Source organism: Rhinichthys klamathensis, unplaced genomic scaffold, assembly GCF_029890125.1.
Source record: "Rhinichthys klamathensis goyatoka isolate OS25496 unplaced genomic scaffold, OSU_Roscu_1.1 h1tg000358l_1, whole genome shotgun sequence".
In the NCBI taxonomy this organism is placed as follows: Eukaryota; Metazoa; Chordata; class Actinopteri; order Cypriniformes; family Leuciscidae; genus Rhinichthys; species Rhinichthys klamathensis.
Genome location: NW_026606867.1, coordinates 989,422 through 1,008,638, shown reverse-complemented (window position 1 = coordinate 1,008,638; position 19,217 = coordinate 989,422). Strand labels below are relative to the sequence as shown.

Below are 19,217 nucleotides of genomic sequence, written 5' to 3'. Positions count from 1 at the left end.
GGCAGTGAATGGCTGGATGCTTTGGAAATCCATCAAAGCGCATCTATTCATGATAAAAGTGCCCCAAGCGTGCGTCTCAGTGGGTTAATAAAGGCCTTCTAAAGTGAAGCGATGCGTTCGTGTAAGAAAAATATCCATATTTAAAACTTTATCAACTAAAATAACTAGCTTCCGGCAGACGGCCGTACGCATCGATTTACGCCAAAAGAGTAACACTTGAACCTGACACACAACGTAATGACGGCAATTGATGCCTCTCGCGGTTCAAACTAACAGGGCTGGGCAACCGCGTTTGTCATTACGTTGTGCGTCAAGTGTTACTCTTTTGGCGTAAATCGCTGCGTACGGCCGTCTGCCGTAACATTTTTTAATATAACTCCGATTGTATTCGTCTGAAAGAAGAATGTCATATATACCTAGGATGGCTTCAGGGTGAGTAAATCATGGGGTAATTTTCATTTTTGGGTGAACTATCCCTTTACTGACAGAATTTTCTTTAAAATGTAATTTATTCCTATGATGGCAAAGCTGAACTTCCAACATCATGACTCCAGTCTTCAGTGTAACATGATCCTTCAGAAATCATTCAGATTTTCTGCTCAATAAACATTTCTTATTTTTTATAGATGATGAAAATGTTTGTGCTGCTTAATTTTTTTGTGGAATATTATTGTTTTAATATATTATAATATAATATATATATAATATATTTTTGATCAATTTATTGCGTCTTTGCTGAATAAAAGTATTAAAGACATAATTAGAGTCAAACTAGTATGTTTCCACCTCGCAGAAGGCCCAAGAGATCTGACTACAAATGCAAAAGCATGTTTACTGTCATATATTTATTCAATACAAATAAATTACTTGTGTGTGTGTGTGTGTGTGTGTTTCCTAGACAACAACTGGACATGTGCTATTGTTTGAAAGTTTGCATGATGCATTCTTTCACATAGCTTGTTTTAATTAGTAGTCATTATATACTGTGTAGTTTGCAGTAAGCATTATGCTAGTAGTCCATTCCAAATGCACCTTCTCACCTTGTATATCTCGTCATTAACTGTCCTGACCTCCACCAGGTCTCCAGTCTGGTCAATGCTGTAGACAGCTCTGCTCAGCTTCACACGGTCACCCAGCTCTCTCGCCATCGCCTCACTGATTTGATTGGCACCTCCGGCAAACTTGCGTTCCTGTCATATGGGGCAGCAGAAAGTAGTTTTCCAGACTTAGCAAAAATAGCTTACACATGCATCATACTAAATTGTCCATGCACTTTAGTTAGATATTGTAAGTAATGGGTATGATCAGTTTAATAGTCATACATAAAAATGGAATGCAACTCTTTAATCCACCAACAGGTGTCTCTGTGTCTCAGAGATAGAATGATGACAGAGTTGTATAATACTGTCCACCATGCAGATACCTTATCAGACACATTCAGAATATAAAACAGGTTATAGAACAGGAACAGGCAAATCATAACAGTTCATTGACAATGCCATCACATAGGAAGTCTTTAATAAAAGAAGGGACAGTTTGTTATTAACTTAAAGAAAACTGTCCTTTGGTTTATTTGTGTACCATCAAATGACACATTTGCTAGGAGGCTCCTGCTATATATGACCCAGATACAGTGGCCACTATTTCGGTATGTTACATAATCAGTTCTGTGTCCGGAATGAATGGGGACGGCACAAGGTAGTCTCTCTTGAAAAGTATAAACTATAATCAACTTACTTAATGAATAAAATTCATCTTCATAGATTAAACAAATTGAATACCTAACCTGTATGAGGACAGTGGCTTGACTGGAAAAATGATTGACAGAAAATTGTTTACACTTTTTTTGGTAACTGGTTCTTTAATATTGGATCTACAAACAGACCAATTTTAGACAAAGCCCAAAATGCAAATGAAAACGATAATAAATCAATTCAATTATACATATTTTAGGAATACTACTATTTAAATGAAGTATATTTACTCATATATATATATATAAATATATATATATATATATATTATGATTATTATTAATACAATTAATAATAATAACAATAATAATAAATTACTATAAAATAAAAATAATGACAAAAAATAAAAATGGTTAGGAATATCAGTTATTGAATATTTAAACACAAATATTTGTAACGGTCATAAAGAAATATTGGATGCTCTCTAGTGGTCTAGATAGAAAAATTAGAAGAAATATGAGAACTAATTGCAACTAACCACTGACGTCTAACCTGGCATTATGCCTCATTTAAATATATTTGAATATGCATTGTGAACTAGCCCTTTAACCCAATGTACCTCTTTCCTCTGTACTCATGTCAGCAAATTATTTCTCTTTCTTCCACAGAAAGTCAGTTTTTTGCCTTCCCAACTAGACCCATTTTGAGAGCTGTGGTTAGCTAAATTAGGGGTAAAGACTGAACGGTGGCAGTGACTATTGGACTTGGCAAGAACATCGGATTGAACAGCTACTGCTTGATTTATATCACTATTTCTAACACCTGCAGTGCTTTCCTGAACTGCCAATATTTCTAAAAGACAATGTGAGGACGTTAAAGCCCCCATCTCTCATTTGCTTGCCCTGTCTTTCTCCCGCTCTCCCACAGATGGTAATTATACTGGTGCAGTGAAAAAGCCAAAGAGATGCACAAAAACATGCTGTGCAAACGTAGATGTCATGGAGTTCATATGTTTGCCGTATAATTAACTCTGCTCTTTAACAGAGAATTAACCAACCGAGATAACATAGTATTCAAACATTACACAACACACTCTAAAAAATAATGTGTTGGCTCACCAACAACCAAATTAACAACAGTTTGCATCAATTATTTTGGGTTATGATAACTGAGTGAATTTACATTCAACCAACAAGCTACATTGAGTTTGAGGAACTTAATTTGTAGCATAAACACAATTTTTTTTTAAAGTTGATTACTCAAAAAAATGATGTCGCTCCAACTACCATAGTTGTAGCCCTGGAACCAATTAACCTTATCTATTTCAGTTCAAATCAACAGCTATCATAGCACATGCTAACATAACCTATTTAACATGTATTTTTAATGAACAAGTAAGATATTACTTGTCACTGGCATTAGCGCAGTCATTGCTTATAGAGCCAATGTAGTCTTTATCTTCGCATCATCTACTCTTCAGCACAATGGTAAACATAAAATCGTCAACATTACAGAACCTCTTTTAAATGTCAAACATAACAGCATTAAACACTAACAGGTCTTTCCCTTCACTTAAATCAAATAAATTAACACTTAATTTCAACATTTATTCTCCTTATCCAGTCCTAAGCAAAGCATGCTTGGAACTAGAAATCCACTGCCGAATTTCCAAAGTTATCAAGACAATTTCATTTAAGTTACTACAACCTAATTTAAAAAAAAGTCAATTAACGCAAAAAAATTTGTTTAAATTACAGACGATATCAAGTTGATGTAATAATCAACATTATTATGTCAACAGAACTCTACAAAATAATGTTTGCAACTTAAAAGGTTTCATTAAAACAATAAATTAGAATTTTTAACTTGCAACCATGCATTTATTTACGTTGTGGTAACATGTCCCCTGAATTACTTTTTAGAGTGAGGCCTACAGCTTTAATGAGCTAAACATGTAGTTTGAAGACTTACCTGGCCTCCATTGGTGGTAGAGAAGATTCTCATTGTGCCTCCACACTGCTTGACGTACCAAAGGAACCACAGAGCAGACACCTCATGGGGCTCGGAGGTCACGTTCACATTGACAAACAGAGTGGCAAAGCGGCGAGCGGCACTGCAAGCAAAAAGTTGGTAAAGGGATATGCCATCAATAGCCAATATGCAAAAACAATAACCTGATATTAATTGGTCCCTTCTCTGTACCTGGTCCAGCAAATTTTGTCAAAGAGTTGCTGCATGGTCATCTTGTCCCACTCTTCAGCATGAGGGGCCCTCCATGGAGCTTCTTTAGGAATCTAAAGTGCACACTTGCTGTCAGGCACTCATATGATGGATGGATGTACTTTTTTGGGCTTCAAAGTCTAGGGTTCCAATTACTCCCATTAAAAAGCTTGGAAGAGCCGGATATTTTTTAATATAACTCTGATTGTGTTTGGCTGATAGAAAAAGTCATATACACCTAGGATGGCTTGAGAGCGAGTAAATTATGGGATCATTTTCATTTTTGGATGAATTAACCCTTTAACAATACCATTAACGATACTTCTAGCATTTATATGTAAAAAAATATATTTTTGTTAAAAAAAATGCAGTTCCATTGCTAAATGATGAGATATTTTAATAAAATATGCATTTAAAACACTTCTTAGGAAAAGTGTGTTCACATTTATTTTTGTCATAGTCTGTTTAGATGAGACAACTCCTTTAACAATGTATTAAACAATACTAAACAAAACGTGGTAGCATATAGTTTATTCATAATTTATAAAATACTACTGAAAATGCATATTTGTATGACTGCCTCAAGAGCAAGATATCAAGAAATAGTTTCACATCACACACCGTATACAAATGCCTGTTCAATTTCTGACTTGCTTCACATGCTTGAGTCGGCTGACAGCAGGACAAATAGAAGAGTAAAGGAATATTCTTTTTATCGCGTCCTGTTTAAACAGCTCATTTGCGTCTCTGTACAAACTTCAGATCCAGCATCAGGTGCAAGTGGATGGCTTATTTATTTTAATGCCGCCCCGTAATGCGTCGGATGATTATATGTTTGTTAGGAGCATTTGACTGCAGATTGTCGCCGCGTTTCATTCACTAAAAAGAACCTTACACAGTGTATGTGTAAGTACTGACACATTAGAGCCATTCATTCGGGAATCAAACTACACTGGTCGTATTCTGTTCTGTGATGTTGATTCAGTAGCGGTGTTGTGGCGCCGTTCAATAAGTATCGTTGGTATATGGGAGAACACTTAATAGAACTGTTTTTTTGGAAACAAATGGAGCCGGTTATGAACAAAAATGGCCTTTACCTCCATCCCCATCTTGTCCATTGTCCTCCAGAGATTGTTGTAGTCCATGTAGGCAAGAGGGTTCCACAATGGAGGGAAAGGCCCTTTGAATGGATATGACTTCCCCTGGGAAACAAGAAACAACGTCTATTAAAAACCTACTACCCTATCACCAAATAATGAAAATTGTAATTATTATTTTGTCATTGTTGACGTAATGTCTTTATCATAGCCATCATGACCTCATTATCATTAGAAGTATAACCAGTCTGGAATGGAAAACGGTCTTCGCTGCCTAAAATATACGTAACTGCATCTCGCCTGGCTTGGAATCTAATCAGTTAATGGAGGGGCTCTGTTCACAGCCTTTACAGTTTGCGTTAATACAACCAGAAGATCAGAAACAGCGTGACCTTATCAAGTCTCAGTACGATTTTATGATTTTCACATAAAAATGTGACAATCTTCTTTATTAAGTGCAGGAAAAAGAGATATGCTCATTTAGAGGGTTGGGGTGGAACATACAATAATGAAAAAGTACCCATAAATAACGCTAATACAATAAAAAGAAATTCATAATGACAGATAATGACAATGTTAGTCTTTGGCAAACAGCAGCTATATGACACAAGCTGTTCACACATCGCCTGCTTCCCACAGTAGTGGAAACGCTTAGTCAGTATGATCATTCTCTGTGGCTGGCCAATAGGGTAACTATATGCAGACATTACTTCATACCTGGATTGCTCTGTTGCTGTGGGGCTCTTAAATGAGCACTGTTGGGCTGATTGATTAATGTTTGACTACACATCAAAGACGAAGCGCTGCGTTTCAATATGTTCTTCAACATAAAGTTACTATCAGGGACTTAATGTTCATTATGGGTTTAGTCATCATTAAAGAAGGATCTAGAGTGACAGTCAAAAAAATGTACTAAAGGTTACTGCAACATTGAATGAGGCAACCTAGTCAAAACTGCTGACACAATCAAAGACCTGTCACCTAGAAGGATTCTCACGCACCCCTGGGTTTGATGTCCAGCGTTCACTTCCAGGCAATTTGTTGTGTGTCATAATGATTTGTGCATTTTCAGCGCACCGTCATTTAATTGCTAAAACCCTGTCATTTTATTGCTTGCAGAAAACATCTGAGGGGAACCAGCGTGGTTTTTGAGTAGGACTAGAATGCACTTAGTAGGACAGTTAAATGGTTGAACACTTCAAATGGCAAACCACGCAAAACACTTGTCAGCAACAAAGGAATGCCATGCTCCTATTGTTTTGTATATAAAAGTGATAGATATAAAGCCCCCTTGACAATTTTGTAATCTATAATTATCCATGCTTAATTATACATTTACATTTATGTATTTGCCAGACAAAAGTGTCTTCCATTGCATTCAGTTTATACATTCCCTTGGATTCAAACCCATGACTTTTGAGTTGTTAGCATCATGCTCTGCTGTTTGAGGTACAGGAATGATCAAATATATATTTTTTCAATTTAAAATACACTTAAAAATCTGAGGGGGCACATGCATGACGCTTCTACAGCAGTGCCAGTTGAACCCATTCATAAATGGTCTATGTGGCCTGAGGCTGGGTTTAAAAAAAAAAAAAAAAAGCATATGCATAATGCTCTTTTATAATTTATGATCTTTTAACATGACTCAGCCATTTGCATTTCTGAGCCAACTAGCACCACAGGGAAATATGTTCAGCTAAATAAGGGACCATGACATTTCCATATGATTTGTGAGGCTGCCAGACCAATACAGGGGAGGACACTAGATCACTCAGCATCCAGCAACAGGTCTGTTCCCATAGCGACGGAATTGAGGTGGAGAGATGGAGTGCATTTTTTATGATATCCTTTCAGCCAGAGCAGAACCTAAGCCTCTCTACTATCACTAACCTCATACTGCTCTATAGCCGCCCACCACGTCAGTCTCAGTTACTAGCAATGAGATATGAGACCACATCCTGTCCAACGCAAAATGTATGATCCTCTGAAGTAACATTCTATTTGCCTGTATGTTACAGTACAGACATTTTTACAGAAATCTTGTTTTTTTCAGAGATAAACAGTTGTTATAAGCAGATGTGCACAATGTTTGGGATTTTTTGCAATGATATTGGCCATGATATGGATAAGCTGATAATTATTGTCATTTCATGGCCGATATTAAAATCATACGCTATTTTTATCTAAATTAATTAATTAAAAAACACTAAAAATCTATCCTTTAAAATGCTACATGTGAATTTAAGCATCACAACATTTTAATGTACAGTACGAAAAAATATTGACTTTGAGATTTACTAAAGATTATTAGTGTTTTAAAGATTAACTAAAGATTATTAGTGTTTTAAAGATTAACTAAGTCACCGTTAAGTGACGGCAAAACTAATGTAAATGTAAATATAGGGAAAATGAGCATAAACAAATAAATATCCAATATATGTCTACTTCAACCAACAATATAAAAAACATTAATATCAATAACCGATTTATACCGATATATTCTCCATTCCTAGGACACAGCAATTATTTTTGCAAGACCAAGAAATTTGCTAAATGTGGAATTAAAAACCTGTAGGTAAAACTTGAGGCATATTACATGTCACTATAATTGATTGCAATAGTAACAATATCATTATGTAATTCCAAGTAGTTCCCAAATTTTAATACACAAGTATATGTGGTTTTATTAGTATTGCAAATGTAATGCACAGTAATGCAAACACTGTAAATTACACTAGTATTCATTTTTTAACAACACTGCCTTTGCACAACTGTTCAATCATAATCAAATTATTAATATGCTAATGCTGCCTGTAAGTGCAGTTGTATGCGAGTGGCTCACGGACCGAGGCAGAGGAAACTGGGTCTGGCCTTTAGGATTACAGCTATAGAAAAGCTGATTACACAGGCGCCTTGGCTGTACGCTCACCTTAATTATAAAATGTTTGCTCGTTGTAAGGCCCTTATTGGCTAATACAGGCTCAAGGCCAATACATGATTGCTGAGTAACAGGTGATACTATAAAAGCGGTAGTAAAACTTTCAGCAAATCGTGCAGACGCAAATGTGCCTGACTACGTGAGGGGCTGATAAAACTATGAGCCTCTTTCATAATACAGGTCAGCCAAAGAAAAGGGGCTTTTGATAAACATCCTGGATGAACTCAAACGGTGAATTGCTTCACTGTAGTTAAAGTCAACAAAGTCAAGATAGTAATTAATGTGTTAGCGATTAAGGTTCAGTCACATTAGCAAAATGACTGTAGTTTCAGCAAAATTTCGCAGGCAAAAAAGCTCCACTGTCTATTGTCAATAGTGTAGCAATGTATGAAGGATCACATCACATGAACAAACAGGAAAACAGGTCTCATTGCTTGTTGGAGAAAATGTTAACGACAGTACGAACTGACAGCCTTATATGGGCTTTTAAAGGAATAGTTCACATCAAAATGAAAATTCTCTCATCATTTACTCACCCTCAAGTTGTTTCAAACCTGTACGAATTTCTTTCTTCTGTTGAACACAAAAGAAGATATTTTGAAGAATGTTGGTAACCAAACAGTTGATGGACCCCATTGACTTCCATAGTAGTAGGGGAAAAAATACAATGGAAGTCAATGGAGCCCATAAACTGTTTGGTTACCAACATTCTTCAAAATATCTTCTTTTGTGTTCAGCAGAAGAAAGAAACTCATACACTTTGGAATAACTTGAGGTTGAGTAAATGTTGAGAGAATTTTAATTTTGAAGTGAACTATTCCTTTAAGGTAATCAGCTAACCTAGCTAGTTCTTTTTTTTTGTTGCCGTTTTATTTGATTTAAATATCTAAATGTTAGTGAGAAGAAGAAAAAAAAATATTTTTAGATATCAATCTATATATGCGTTGGACATCGTTTAACCTCATCTTTGCTCCCTCCTTTGAACGTATCTTGAGTAAAACGGCTCTATATTTAAAGCACATACAAAAAAAACTGAACCGGTAGCAATACGACAAATTTTACAGAATACGGAAGTTTGTTGCACATAACTTCTTAATCTGTAGCAAACCTTGCATGGGGAAATTTTTCGCCCAAAAAGCAAAATTCCTGATCTTATGGATTCCTATTAAAATGACTGGATTTTGATTGCAAAAATTCACCAGACAACAGCAAATGTGAATGCAACTTAAGCTAGAAAATCGACACTGGTTTACGAATTAGTGGCCACCAGCAAAAACCCTCTCTGAGGAGGAATTTGCTTATATCTCGACAGTAAAAACCTTTGTGTCTCTGTGGGATGAAATGAGAGGGAAACGCCCCTGATCCCAAAGACAGAGCCAGACATCAGGGTGTGAGAAAACGTGAGAGAGAGAAAGAGTGTATCCCCTCAATCCTGATAGCGATTGTCTTTTGATGAGGAGTGCTGCCATGGTAACCCACAGGGATGCTCCGATCAGGAGATAATGGCATGAGGAGAGAGGGGAAGGCTCCTTCAGTACATACACTAACACAAACACACACATCATTAATCATTAGGACAGATATGTTCACATTCATTCTATTTAAATCAAAACACATACAAAAAAGCAGCCTGTAGCAAGACAGACCATAACGATATTGGTTGAAATGTAGCACAGCTCTGAGCCTCTCCTTTATTTTCATGTAGTATCATGGTGCCTCTGAGATGCTGATGCATTCTTTACAAATGAAGCCTTGAAATCAATCATATACGTCTACATGTGTTCATGGTCTCTTCTTGGTGTCTTTTTCTGCTCATTCTTTTTGCATTAGTGCCTTGGGTAAATTATTCAGTCAAAACCTGTTAAAGGGTTAGTTCACCCAAAAATTAAAATTCTGTCAGTAATTACTCACCTCATGTTGTTCCAACCCCGTAAGACTTTCGTTTATCTTCGGAACACAAATTAAGATATTTTTGATGAAATCTGAGAGCTGGCTTACTTCTTCATAGACTTCTATGTAATTGCATTCTGCCGGCCCAGAGAAGTTAGTAAAAACATTGTTAAAATAGTCCAAGTGACTACAGTGGCTCAACCTTAAGTTTATCAAGCGACGAGAATGCTTTTTGTGTGCAAACCCCCCCAAAAATAACGACTTTATTCAACTATTCATTTTCTTCTGTGTGGGCCTCTGACGTGAGTTCACGAAGGCGCCACGATGCATGCGCGAGAACTGAGAAGATGATGCTCACGATCATTTGATGGGAAAGTGTGAAAGGTAAGCCATTCATTTTGCGGCATTGGTAAGGCACTTTTACGTTTTCTCGTTGGTTTCTCACGATTCGGTCCGAAGATGAACGAAAGTCTTACAGGGTTGGAACAACATGAGGGTGAGTAATTACTGACAGAATTTACATTTTTGGGCGAACTAACACTTTAAGGAACACCTGGCTTGACATTGACCATGATTGCGCTGTCAAACCGCACAAACCAAGGAACACCAACCAAGGATCATTTTCAATATTTACTCACCCATGTTCTTTTGTGGAGCACAAAAAGGTGAATTTCTGAAACATACACTACAGTTCAAAAGTTTGGGCTTAGTAATAATTAAAAATAATAATTATATTTTTATTCAGCAAGGTTGCATTTAATTGATCAAAAGTTACAGAACGTACATTTATAATGTTACAAAGAACTTTCATTTTTTAAAATGCTGTTGTTTTGTATTATCTGTTTACAAAAAAAAACTAGAAAAACTGCATAAGTTTCCACAAAAATATTAAGCAGAACTATTTTCAACATTGACAATAATAACTGTCTATTACAATAATAAAGTTTAAAACAGATAAGACAGATTAAACAAAGATGTTACTAAAAAATTTTAATCATACTAATATTAATTATATTATTAATAATAATAACAGTATTTCTGTTTTTATTTATGATCCATTAAATGCAGCCTTGGTGATCATAAGAGGCTTCTTTTAAAACATTTTAAAATCTTACCCAACCCAAACTTTTAAATGGTAGTGTTTCTTGCCCCCTCTTTTTAATATAAAGGATGATAAAAATAAAAATGGTACATATGATGATACACTTCTGGAGTCTTCAGTACCAAGTCTTCTTAAGTCATACATCAGTACAACAGTGTATGAAAATCTTGAGGAAAAGTAGCTATGTCTGACTCATGATCGAATCGTTCTGTGGAGTCTGATCTTTTCAATGAATCGTTATATTCAGTTCACAAAACCGGTCTGAATGATTCGTTCTCTGATCTCAAATTCAACTCACTGATTCAGGGATGTTGCCACGCTTAATAAAACAACACAAGCTATCATATGACTTGCATTATGTTATTAGTTATTTGGACCACTTTTATGATATTTTATTGTAACTGCATAGAAAAGAGCAACCAACACATTATGCAAAAGTCCTACTTTTGTGTCAAAAGAAAGTCATACCAGTTGGAGCAACATTTTTCATTTTTTGGGAGAACTATCCCTTTAGTGAGATTCTACTACTTCCAAATTCTTGATTTTTAATATTGAGAGGATATAGGATATTGAGTTAAATTTTCAGATCTTATAAATACTGTACTTAGTATCAACCAAATGTTCACAGTGATAATGTATAGATAAAGAGATGTGATAGTATGGTGTTACACAGTTAACTATTCTGCGAAGCAAAGTACAGGATTATGGAAAATATGCCAAAGGGCCTTTTCCATGGCAACTGCAATCGGTTTCCATTCTGACATGATCTAGAATGAACACTCCAATGAATCCTCACCATGACCTTTACCATTGTGCACACCGCCTTCCTGAGTATGTGTGAGCTTGTCGGTTTTCCGGTCTCCATTTCAAGAAGCTCTATGATTTAGCTCAATAACTTTAAAACCACCTCATGTATCTGTCTTACGAATATATGACCACAGAAAGCAGTAAAGCTCACATGATAAACAGCAGTTCTAAGAATCCAGAGATTTATCCTGGTAATAGCAGGGTCAGAGCAGAGAAGGCACTGAATCTACAGCCAAATCTAATAAGGTCATGCAGTGTGCATGTGCTAAGGGCAGTGATGTGTCTACTCAAATTGGATATGGGGGAGGAGGAGGGGAGGCTGGTGTCTTGAGTTCCGCCCTTCTTACCCACTCCAAGCATCTGAAACCATATTACAGACTTCCTTCAGGCAGCGATTAGCATCTCCAGGCTTGAGCACAGCACGCTAATGTGAAGGAGAGACTCTGTATTCAGCCCTGTTCAGCTGAGCGCACTGGGCCTAGCTCTGACTTCCTGTGCATTAAGACATGAGTGTGCTCAAACAAAAGGCTGTCTTATTAGCCGAAGCTCTGCCCTGGAGCTCTGGAGAGAGCTGGATTTTGAGGCAGGGGAAAAATCTTGTTTTGAATTTTGTAGCTGTTTTTCCTTTGATTTGGTAATTAGTCCAAGCTACTAGGTGTGTATGCCTTCACTGAGGTTTACCTTCACATAGTGAATCAGAGACTCCTCCTCGTTGACTTTGTATGTTTTCACCCCGTACTGTTTGGCTATCCTCAGGATGCGGTTTTGAGTGGGCCCAATGTACGCTCCTCCCAGATCCACCCATTTGGTCTCCTTATTCTGAAGGCAGACAGAATTTGTGCAGGATTAACAATGAAATTGTCACTAAAAGCCACAGTGAGAGTAAAGAAAGGAAAAACAAAAAAGGAAGTGGTAGAATATGCACGCAAAGACAGCAGATTTCGGTCCATGCATAGGCAGTGTCCCACTAGCCAACTTGAAACTCGATTTAGATTTTTTCGCCATTCTGTTGTCAAACTCGCTGTGGTGGCAAGCATCCGATTTGACTCGAAAGACTTCGTAATTGAAGTTCATGACTAAAATTCGGGAGAAAAAAATCATCCAGTGGGATGCCAGCCTGTGCAACTAAAGAAAGACTTGACTAAGAGTGTGCAACATTGACTAAATCCTGATGTATTGGGGATTTTGTTTATAGCGAGTGTGTTTTTGTGCAGGTACCTTGGCTGGTTTAGGGATGTCATAGTCAGCTGACTTCAGAAACTTTCATTTTCTTCATATTCAGCACAACGGTTACTTGCAGCAGTGACAGAAATGAACATTTATGTTAAGGCGCAATATTTGCCCCCTTACACTATTAAGATTCCAAAAGGTTTTTTTTCCTCAGCAATGCCATAGAAGAACCATTTCTGGCTCCTCAAAGAACCTTTCATTCAACAGTTCGTAACAGAACCAAGTTACTCTTATGTTACCTTTTGTGGAATGGAAAGGTTCTATGGAAGTTAAAGGTTCTTCATGAAACCATCATTGCCAATAAAGAACCTTTATTTTTAAGAGTGTAGATTGACTTCCTGGGGCATTTTACCTTTATAAGGGCATTTTTCTAACTTTATTTGATGTATGTAACAACTTTATGTAAAATTATTACATTTAATCATTAAATTAAATTATAACAATAGGGCTATAGCACTATAGGGCTGTTACCAATCAATTGTAACCAGCATCAACTAAACCCATTTTTGCTCTGCAGAAATGGCACAGAAGCTGAAGAATCTGAAGTGACATTTAGATGCATTTACAGACTGTTGAATGCAGCTCAAAGGTGGCATAAATGCAATTACAATTACATAAATAACGTTTTAAAAATACACTTTTAATACTGAGATATGAAGCGACCTAAAAAATGCAATGATTTTTCTAATAGGCAACATCACAGTAAATGTGTGGAGCGAGTTTTCTTTTGTTTCTCCAAAGTAAGTAACATAATGTTAGCTTGCACATTGTTTAAACAATAATTACGATCTTAATGTAAGCAAAACATATCGCACACCCCAGTTGTGACTATAGACTATAGTCTTAACCCAGACGTAGAAGCAGACCATTTGTGCTGAAATGAAGTAATTTTATTTGATTTTTAATTCAGATGAGTATCTTACCTGAACAGTGAAGGTTCTTCCACCAACACGGTTCCTGGCTTCCAGGAGGACAGGATTCAGGCCGCTCTCCACCAACAGCTTGGCAGCACTCAGACCTGTCAATAGGGAGTGTAGAAATGCAGTGTAAGATTTTAGTAGACATATGCACCAATATTTACTATACTTGTCTTTGAGAAAACTTATTTTTATAGGGGAGACAACAATAAATGATGAGGAGAAAGAGGCAAATGAATCAGAACTTGTTTCACCAGCACTTTGGCTAACCGCTAAGCTTCAAAAACTTAAGGAAAACTTTAGAGTACATTTAACATGCTGGAAGCCTGTGGTCTAGTTAAAAATAACTATTTCCAAACTGTTTCTGTCCTTATTATATTAAAGGTTGTTCCTGTCTTGAAAACATATTTCCTTTCTGACTGCATAGCTACCATTGTTACAGGCTTTCTATTATTGTGTGTGATATTATGAATGGCCTTTTAAAAATAACATCCACATATTTAAACCTCTTCTATGTGAACAATATTAATAGTTTGTACATCATTTGCCTCAACCTCCAATGGGAAGGCACTAGGGCCTGGCTTGCCTTGTACAATGTAAAATACTTGGCAAATGTGCCAGCCACATGTGAGCTGATATTGTTATATTTTATTTGTGCTGATATTTGGTCAAATTAGTCAAATGGACCTGGGAGTGCTACTGTATATTCATATTAGTAACTGAAACTATAATCCAAAAGCCAAAAGCATTTAATGAACACGCAAGGAGAAGGGGATGTGTGTAACTTTGTGAATAGTGGGTGTTTCCAATTCTGTGGAAATCTGCCAGGGCTCAACAACAATGTTTTAATGCAGTTCTGGTTTGGCCTGTGGTTATTACTTGCTCTGCCAACATTTCCCAGGAATTGCCACAAACGTGATTAAAAAATTAAAACTAATTAAATTAAAATTAAAAACAGTAATATTGTGAAATATTATTACAATTTTAAAGCAACTGTTTTCTATTTTATTATATTTTGAAATTACCTGGTGACATACTTAATTAGTCCAATCTCACAATAACAATGTTTAGTCTATCACAGAAAGCCAAATGTTAAAGTCTCAATGTACATGATCAAAAAAAAAGAAAAAAAAGTAATTCATAGTGACAACACAGCACTGGGCCTATAGTGCAAATGACATCACCAACTGGCCTGAAACTCTCTCACAGACTCAGGCCTTATTATTGAAGCCTTTGTGTCATGGGTAAATGAGAAAAAAATAATAATAATCTTCACAGAATCTAAAGGCTTGTTCACACCAAGAACAATAAAGATAACGATAAAGTTCTAAATATCCAGCTAATGAACGATAAAAACATTGACAGCCAATCAGAATCCTTCCAACTTTAAAAAGCTTGAGCATTTAAAGTGGCAGATGACAAAACTGCAGCATGCATTTAGAATAAACAGAACGATATTGTCTGGTGTGGACATATATATATATATTGTTCTCGTTCTTGGTGTGAACAGGCCTAAAGATGTCCCTTGGGGAACAACATTAGTATAAAACAGTTATATTATCTTTGTATATCTTCCCTGTAATCAGGCTGTGTAGTGATTATGGTGTCAGAGCAATAAACTCACAACTGGAAGCCAGAAGAGAAAACTAGGTTCCCTGCATGGGAAAAAGAAAAACCCAACCACCAATTCACATAAGTTTCCTGTCTCCACACACACACACAAGCACAAACACTTCCTCTCCTTACAGAGGAAGTAAAACTGCTCCTGTGAATTTCTGATGATGTGGTTTTTACAATGTAAGAAAACTAGGACATTTCCAGACTGCACTAGCTTATGAGTACTTTGGCAAATAATGTGGACATTATTTTTCAAAATTTATATTGTTAAATTATTAATAATGATAAATATATTTCATTTTTTTAAAGGCCTTTTGTCCCTACGACAACTAATATGTGGGTATAAAAGCTGCATGTAAAATTATTACACAACATTTAGATAAAAGCAGTTTAAAATAGTTTCAGATGGAGTTTAGCACATGGCAATGGCATGTCAAACATTAAAAATAAATAAATTCACAAATAGAAAAATTAACCCATTTTTTAAAATGCTGTGTGCATACAGCCACAGTGATGTGACAATGCAGCAGAGGACATCTGAGGCAAAAGCATGACCTTGGAATCTTACATAATACTGCAAACTCCCTTTGACACCCAGACAAACAGTTTACCCAAACACCCAGGACAAACATCTGAAACATTCTCCATGATTTGGCTACTGTGGCCGGAAGTGACCCATATAAACTACAGAGGCTTACAAAACCTGGCCACAGCTGTAAAGCCTGATCTCTGACAGGTTTGATATGATTGTTTTACTAAAGGATGTTTTGGTTGAACCACAGTGCTAGAAAGAAACCGAATATAAACCTCCAAAGCTTTGTTCACACTACACACAAATGCAATTTGGTTTTCAAATCTGATATTTAGAACTGACTGTCCATTTTGCAAGTGATGAAATCTGATCTGTTTGTTCAGACAGCGTAGTCAATATAATTTTTATACATCGGTTACTATAGATATGCGTTAGCACGATGTCAAGAGAGTCTCATTCAACAACAGAGTGGATGTCAGTGTGAAAGAAAAGGATGAAAAATAATAGACATTTAGTCTCAGCTCATGTCATCCCATCCTATATATCATGACATCCCACCATGATGCTGAACTCACATGGTGAACATTTTACACATTCATGCATATACAGTGTTCGAAAACACTCACTACATAGTGAAAGTCAAATAAAGTTCCCTATGGGTCGGATTTACTAAACAGGGCAAATTAGCACGTGGCCGCAATCTATTAAAAACGCAGATGGGAGTGGAAATTTCTGAAGGTGATTTACTGACAATGCGCAAATTCAAGTACCAAATCGGATAAGACGTGCTTTCATTGGGCGGTAAATAATAATGGAGCAAATACCACTGAATTGACCACCGCGTTAGTAAATTACGTTGCATGATATATTTAAATACTCAGCGCCCATGCATAAATGTAGCCACCTGAAGGAAAACTCCTACAAATGCCTATGCAATAAGGGCGCAAAACTTACTTTTCATCGCTGATTTCTAACTGTAAATCCTGAGTTTTTTAACGGCAAAAGAGGGTTTGTGCGGGCGCAAGCTGTTTGTAGATCTGGCCCTATATGAGGAAAAGGTGAGCAAAATGAAATTCGAATCCAGCTCTGGACAATATTACAAACGTTGCATGATGTAACATATGTATCCAAAGCAAGGGGGGGGGGGGGGGGGGGACATGAATTTCCAGCATTCAGACTAAAAGTCTGGTTTGGATCAGGTTTGTAAACATGTTTTTTGCTGCTCAGGCAACAAAACCCCCAAAACATTGGTAAGTTAAACAGAGCAAAAAAAATGTGCTGCCTATCTGAACAAAGCGGAGACACAAAACGACAAAGGAGCTCACAGACAGATGCGCTGCAGTGAAATCTGATTATTTAACCAGGTGGCATGAGGCGGAGGTATTCAAGTCTCAACCCAAAGATATGGAGGACGAAATTGTTCCAAGAACCAATTCAACGAAACCTCATATTTCACACGTGTCAGCAATTACTGGCCTATCTGATGCTATTATATCAAGCACAGTGCAAACAATGTCATGCATACTCAAACACACAGATCTGAAAGCTCTGTGATGTGTATAAAATATTATATGATCCATATGTGGTGTTTATTTCTGTTTGTAACTACTTGGTTGAACTGATAATTTTCTTTTTACATAAATATCATAAATCATGTGAGAAAGATCGGTCTCGCACGTTTGAGAAGGCTGGCTCACAAGCATATATTTTCTTCTTTCAGAGACAGAAAATGGTCAGGAAAAGCTGGAAAAAACATTTGAAGTTGGCAGAAACACAATAGTAGCTGTGGTCTTTGTCATTCGAGTGCAGCGCTGAAGGGACCACATTGACTGAACTCTGGCTCTGCCAAGTAAACACACACAAGTGAATACAAAAATGAAGCTTGCGCTTGCTAAAAACAACATGTTTACAATAAATACTGGAGACATTAACAGTAAAAGCACAGTAAACATCTCAAAGTGTGTTCAAGCTCAAGAAAGTTTTGCGTTTTCATTAGCTCACAATTGTAGCCTTTCACACAGCAAATCTGCTAAATATTTGAATTCTTGGTCTATGTGCACATGCATGTGGTTACATGTTTTTTAGTCATGTTTTTTTTATCAGTGGGGGCTCACATCTGTGCAAATGCATCAGTCGTTCAACTGTGTCTCAGAGTTGGACATCCTGCCAGTTTATATATTGATTCAAGTAGTGTCTGGATTCTAGTCCTCCACCCTTATTCTTCAAGTCCAACTTCCAGCCTTCACACTAAACTTGGTTACGGTATTTATCTGACAAGGCAAACTACAGCTTACAGGTTTTATTTTACTACACAGAATATTGACTACAACATAACCTTCTATCTTGTTTTTGCATGTGTTCATAATTTCTTTGTATGACAGCCTGTCAAAAAATTATGTCTGCACAATTTGGCATGTCTCACTGTGTTATCACAAATAAAACAATTGACTCCAAGACCAACTACACACTGCTTACAATAAGAACATTTTCATCATATGTAAATAAAGGGTGAAGATGTAAATTTTCCTAGGCCGGACATCACTTTTGGCCACTACCATTATAAATGGCTCTAAATAAAACTGAACTTTGATGTACATCCTGGCTCTACAAAGGCGCATAATTATGTTTAGCACAACTAATTCAGTTTAAATATTAAATAAAGACTTGAGTTCAACTTTAAAGCATGCAACAGAATAACATCCACCACAGAACAAGAGAAGTGGGAGATTCACAGTGGGATTGTCAAACCACTGAGGAAAAGGTCAAACTTTTTTTGAAGAGAATTCTGGGAGATCAAAGAGCTTGTCTTTGACTGGAAAAGTCTCAGTAACGCTCTTTCAAGGGTTAGTTCACCCAAAACTTACTCACCCTCATGTCTTTCCAAACCCTTAAGACCTGCGTTCATCTTCGGAAAACAAATGAAGATATTTCTGATGAAATCCGAGAGCTTTCTGACCACCCATAGACTGCAACGTTATAACCACTTCCTAGGCCCAGCAAGGTAGTAAAGACTTAAAATAGTCCATGTGACTACAGTGGTTCAACCTTAATGTTATGAATATGAAGCGATGAGAACAGCGTCAGAGACTAACACGGAAGAGAAGAAATTGTTTAATAAAGTGGGGGGGTTTTTTGCACAAAAAGTATTCTCGTCGCTTCATAACATTAAG

The 19,217-nt window shown here is 36.7% G+C and overlaps 1 protein-coding gene across 1 annotated transcript in view; it reads right to left on the bottom strand.

Annotated features, from left to right (window-relative positions):
- Positions 1-19,217, bottom strand: part of mao (monoamine oxidase) — a 42,297-nt gene that overhangs the window by 13,874 nt on the left and 9,206 nt on the right. The window contains exons 2-7 of the mRNA XM_056232963.1: positions 13,905-13,999; positions 12,433-12,570; positions 5,012-5,116; positions 3,897-3,988; positions 3,666-3,807; positions 1,041-1,190 (exon numbers count right to left, since the gene is read on the bottom strand). Coding sequence (XP_056088938.1) covers positions 1,041-1,190; positions 3,666-3,807; positions 3,897-3,988; positions 5,012-5,116; positions 12,433-12,570; positions 13,905-13,999 — 722 coding nt within the window. The remainder of the gene's footprint in view (positions 1-1,040; positions 1,191-3,665; positions 3,808-3,896; positions 3,989-5,011; positions 5,117-12,432; positions 12,571-13,904; positions 14,000-19,217) is intronic.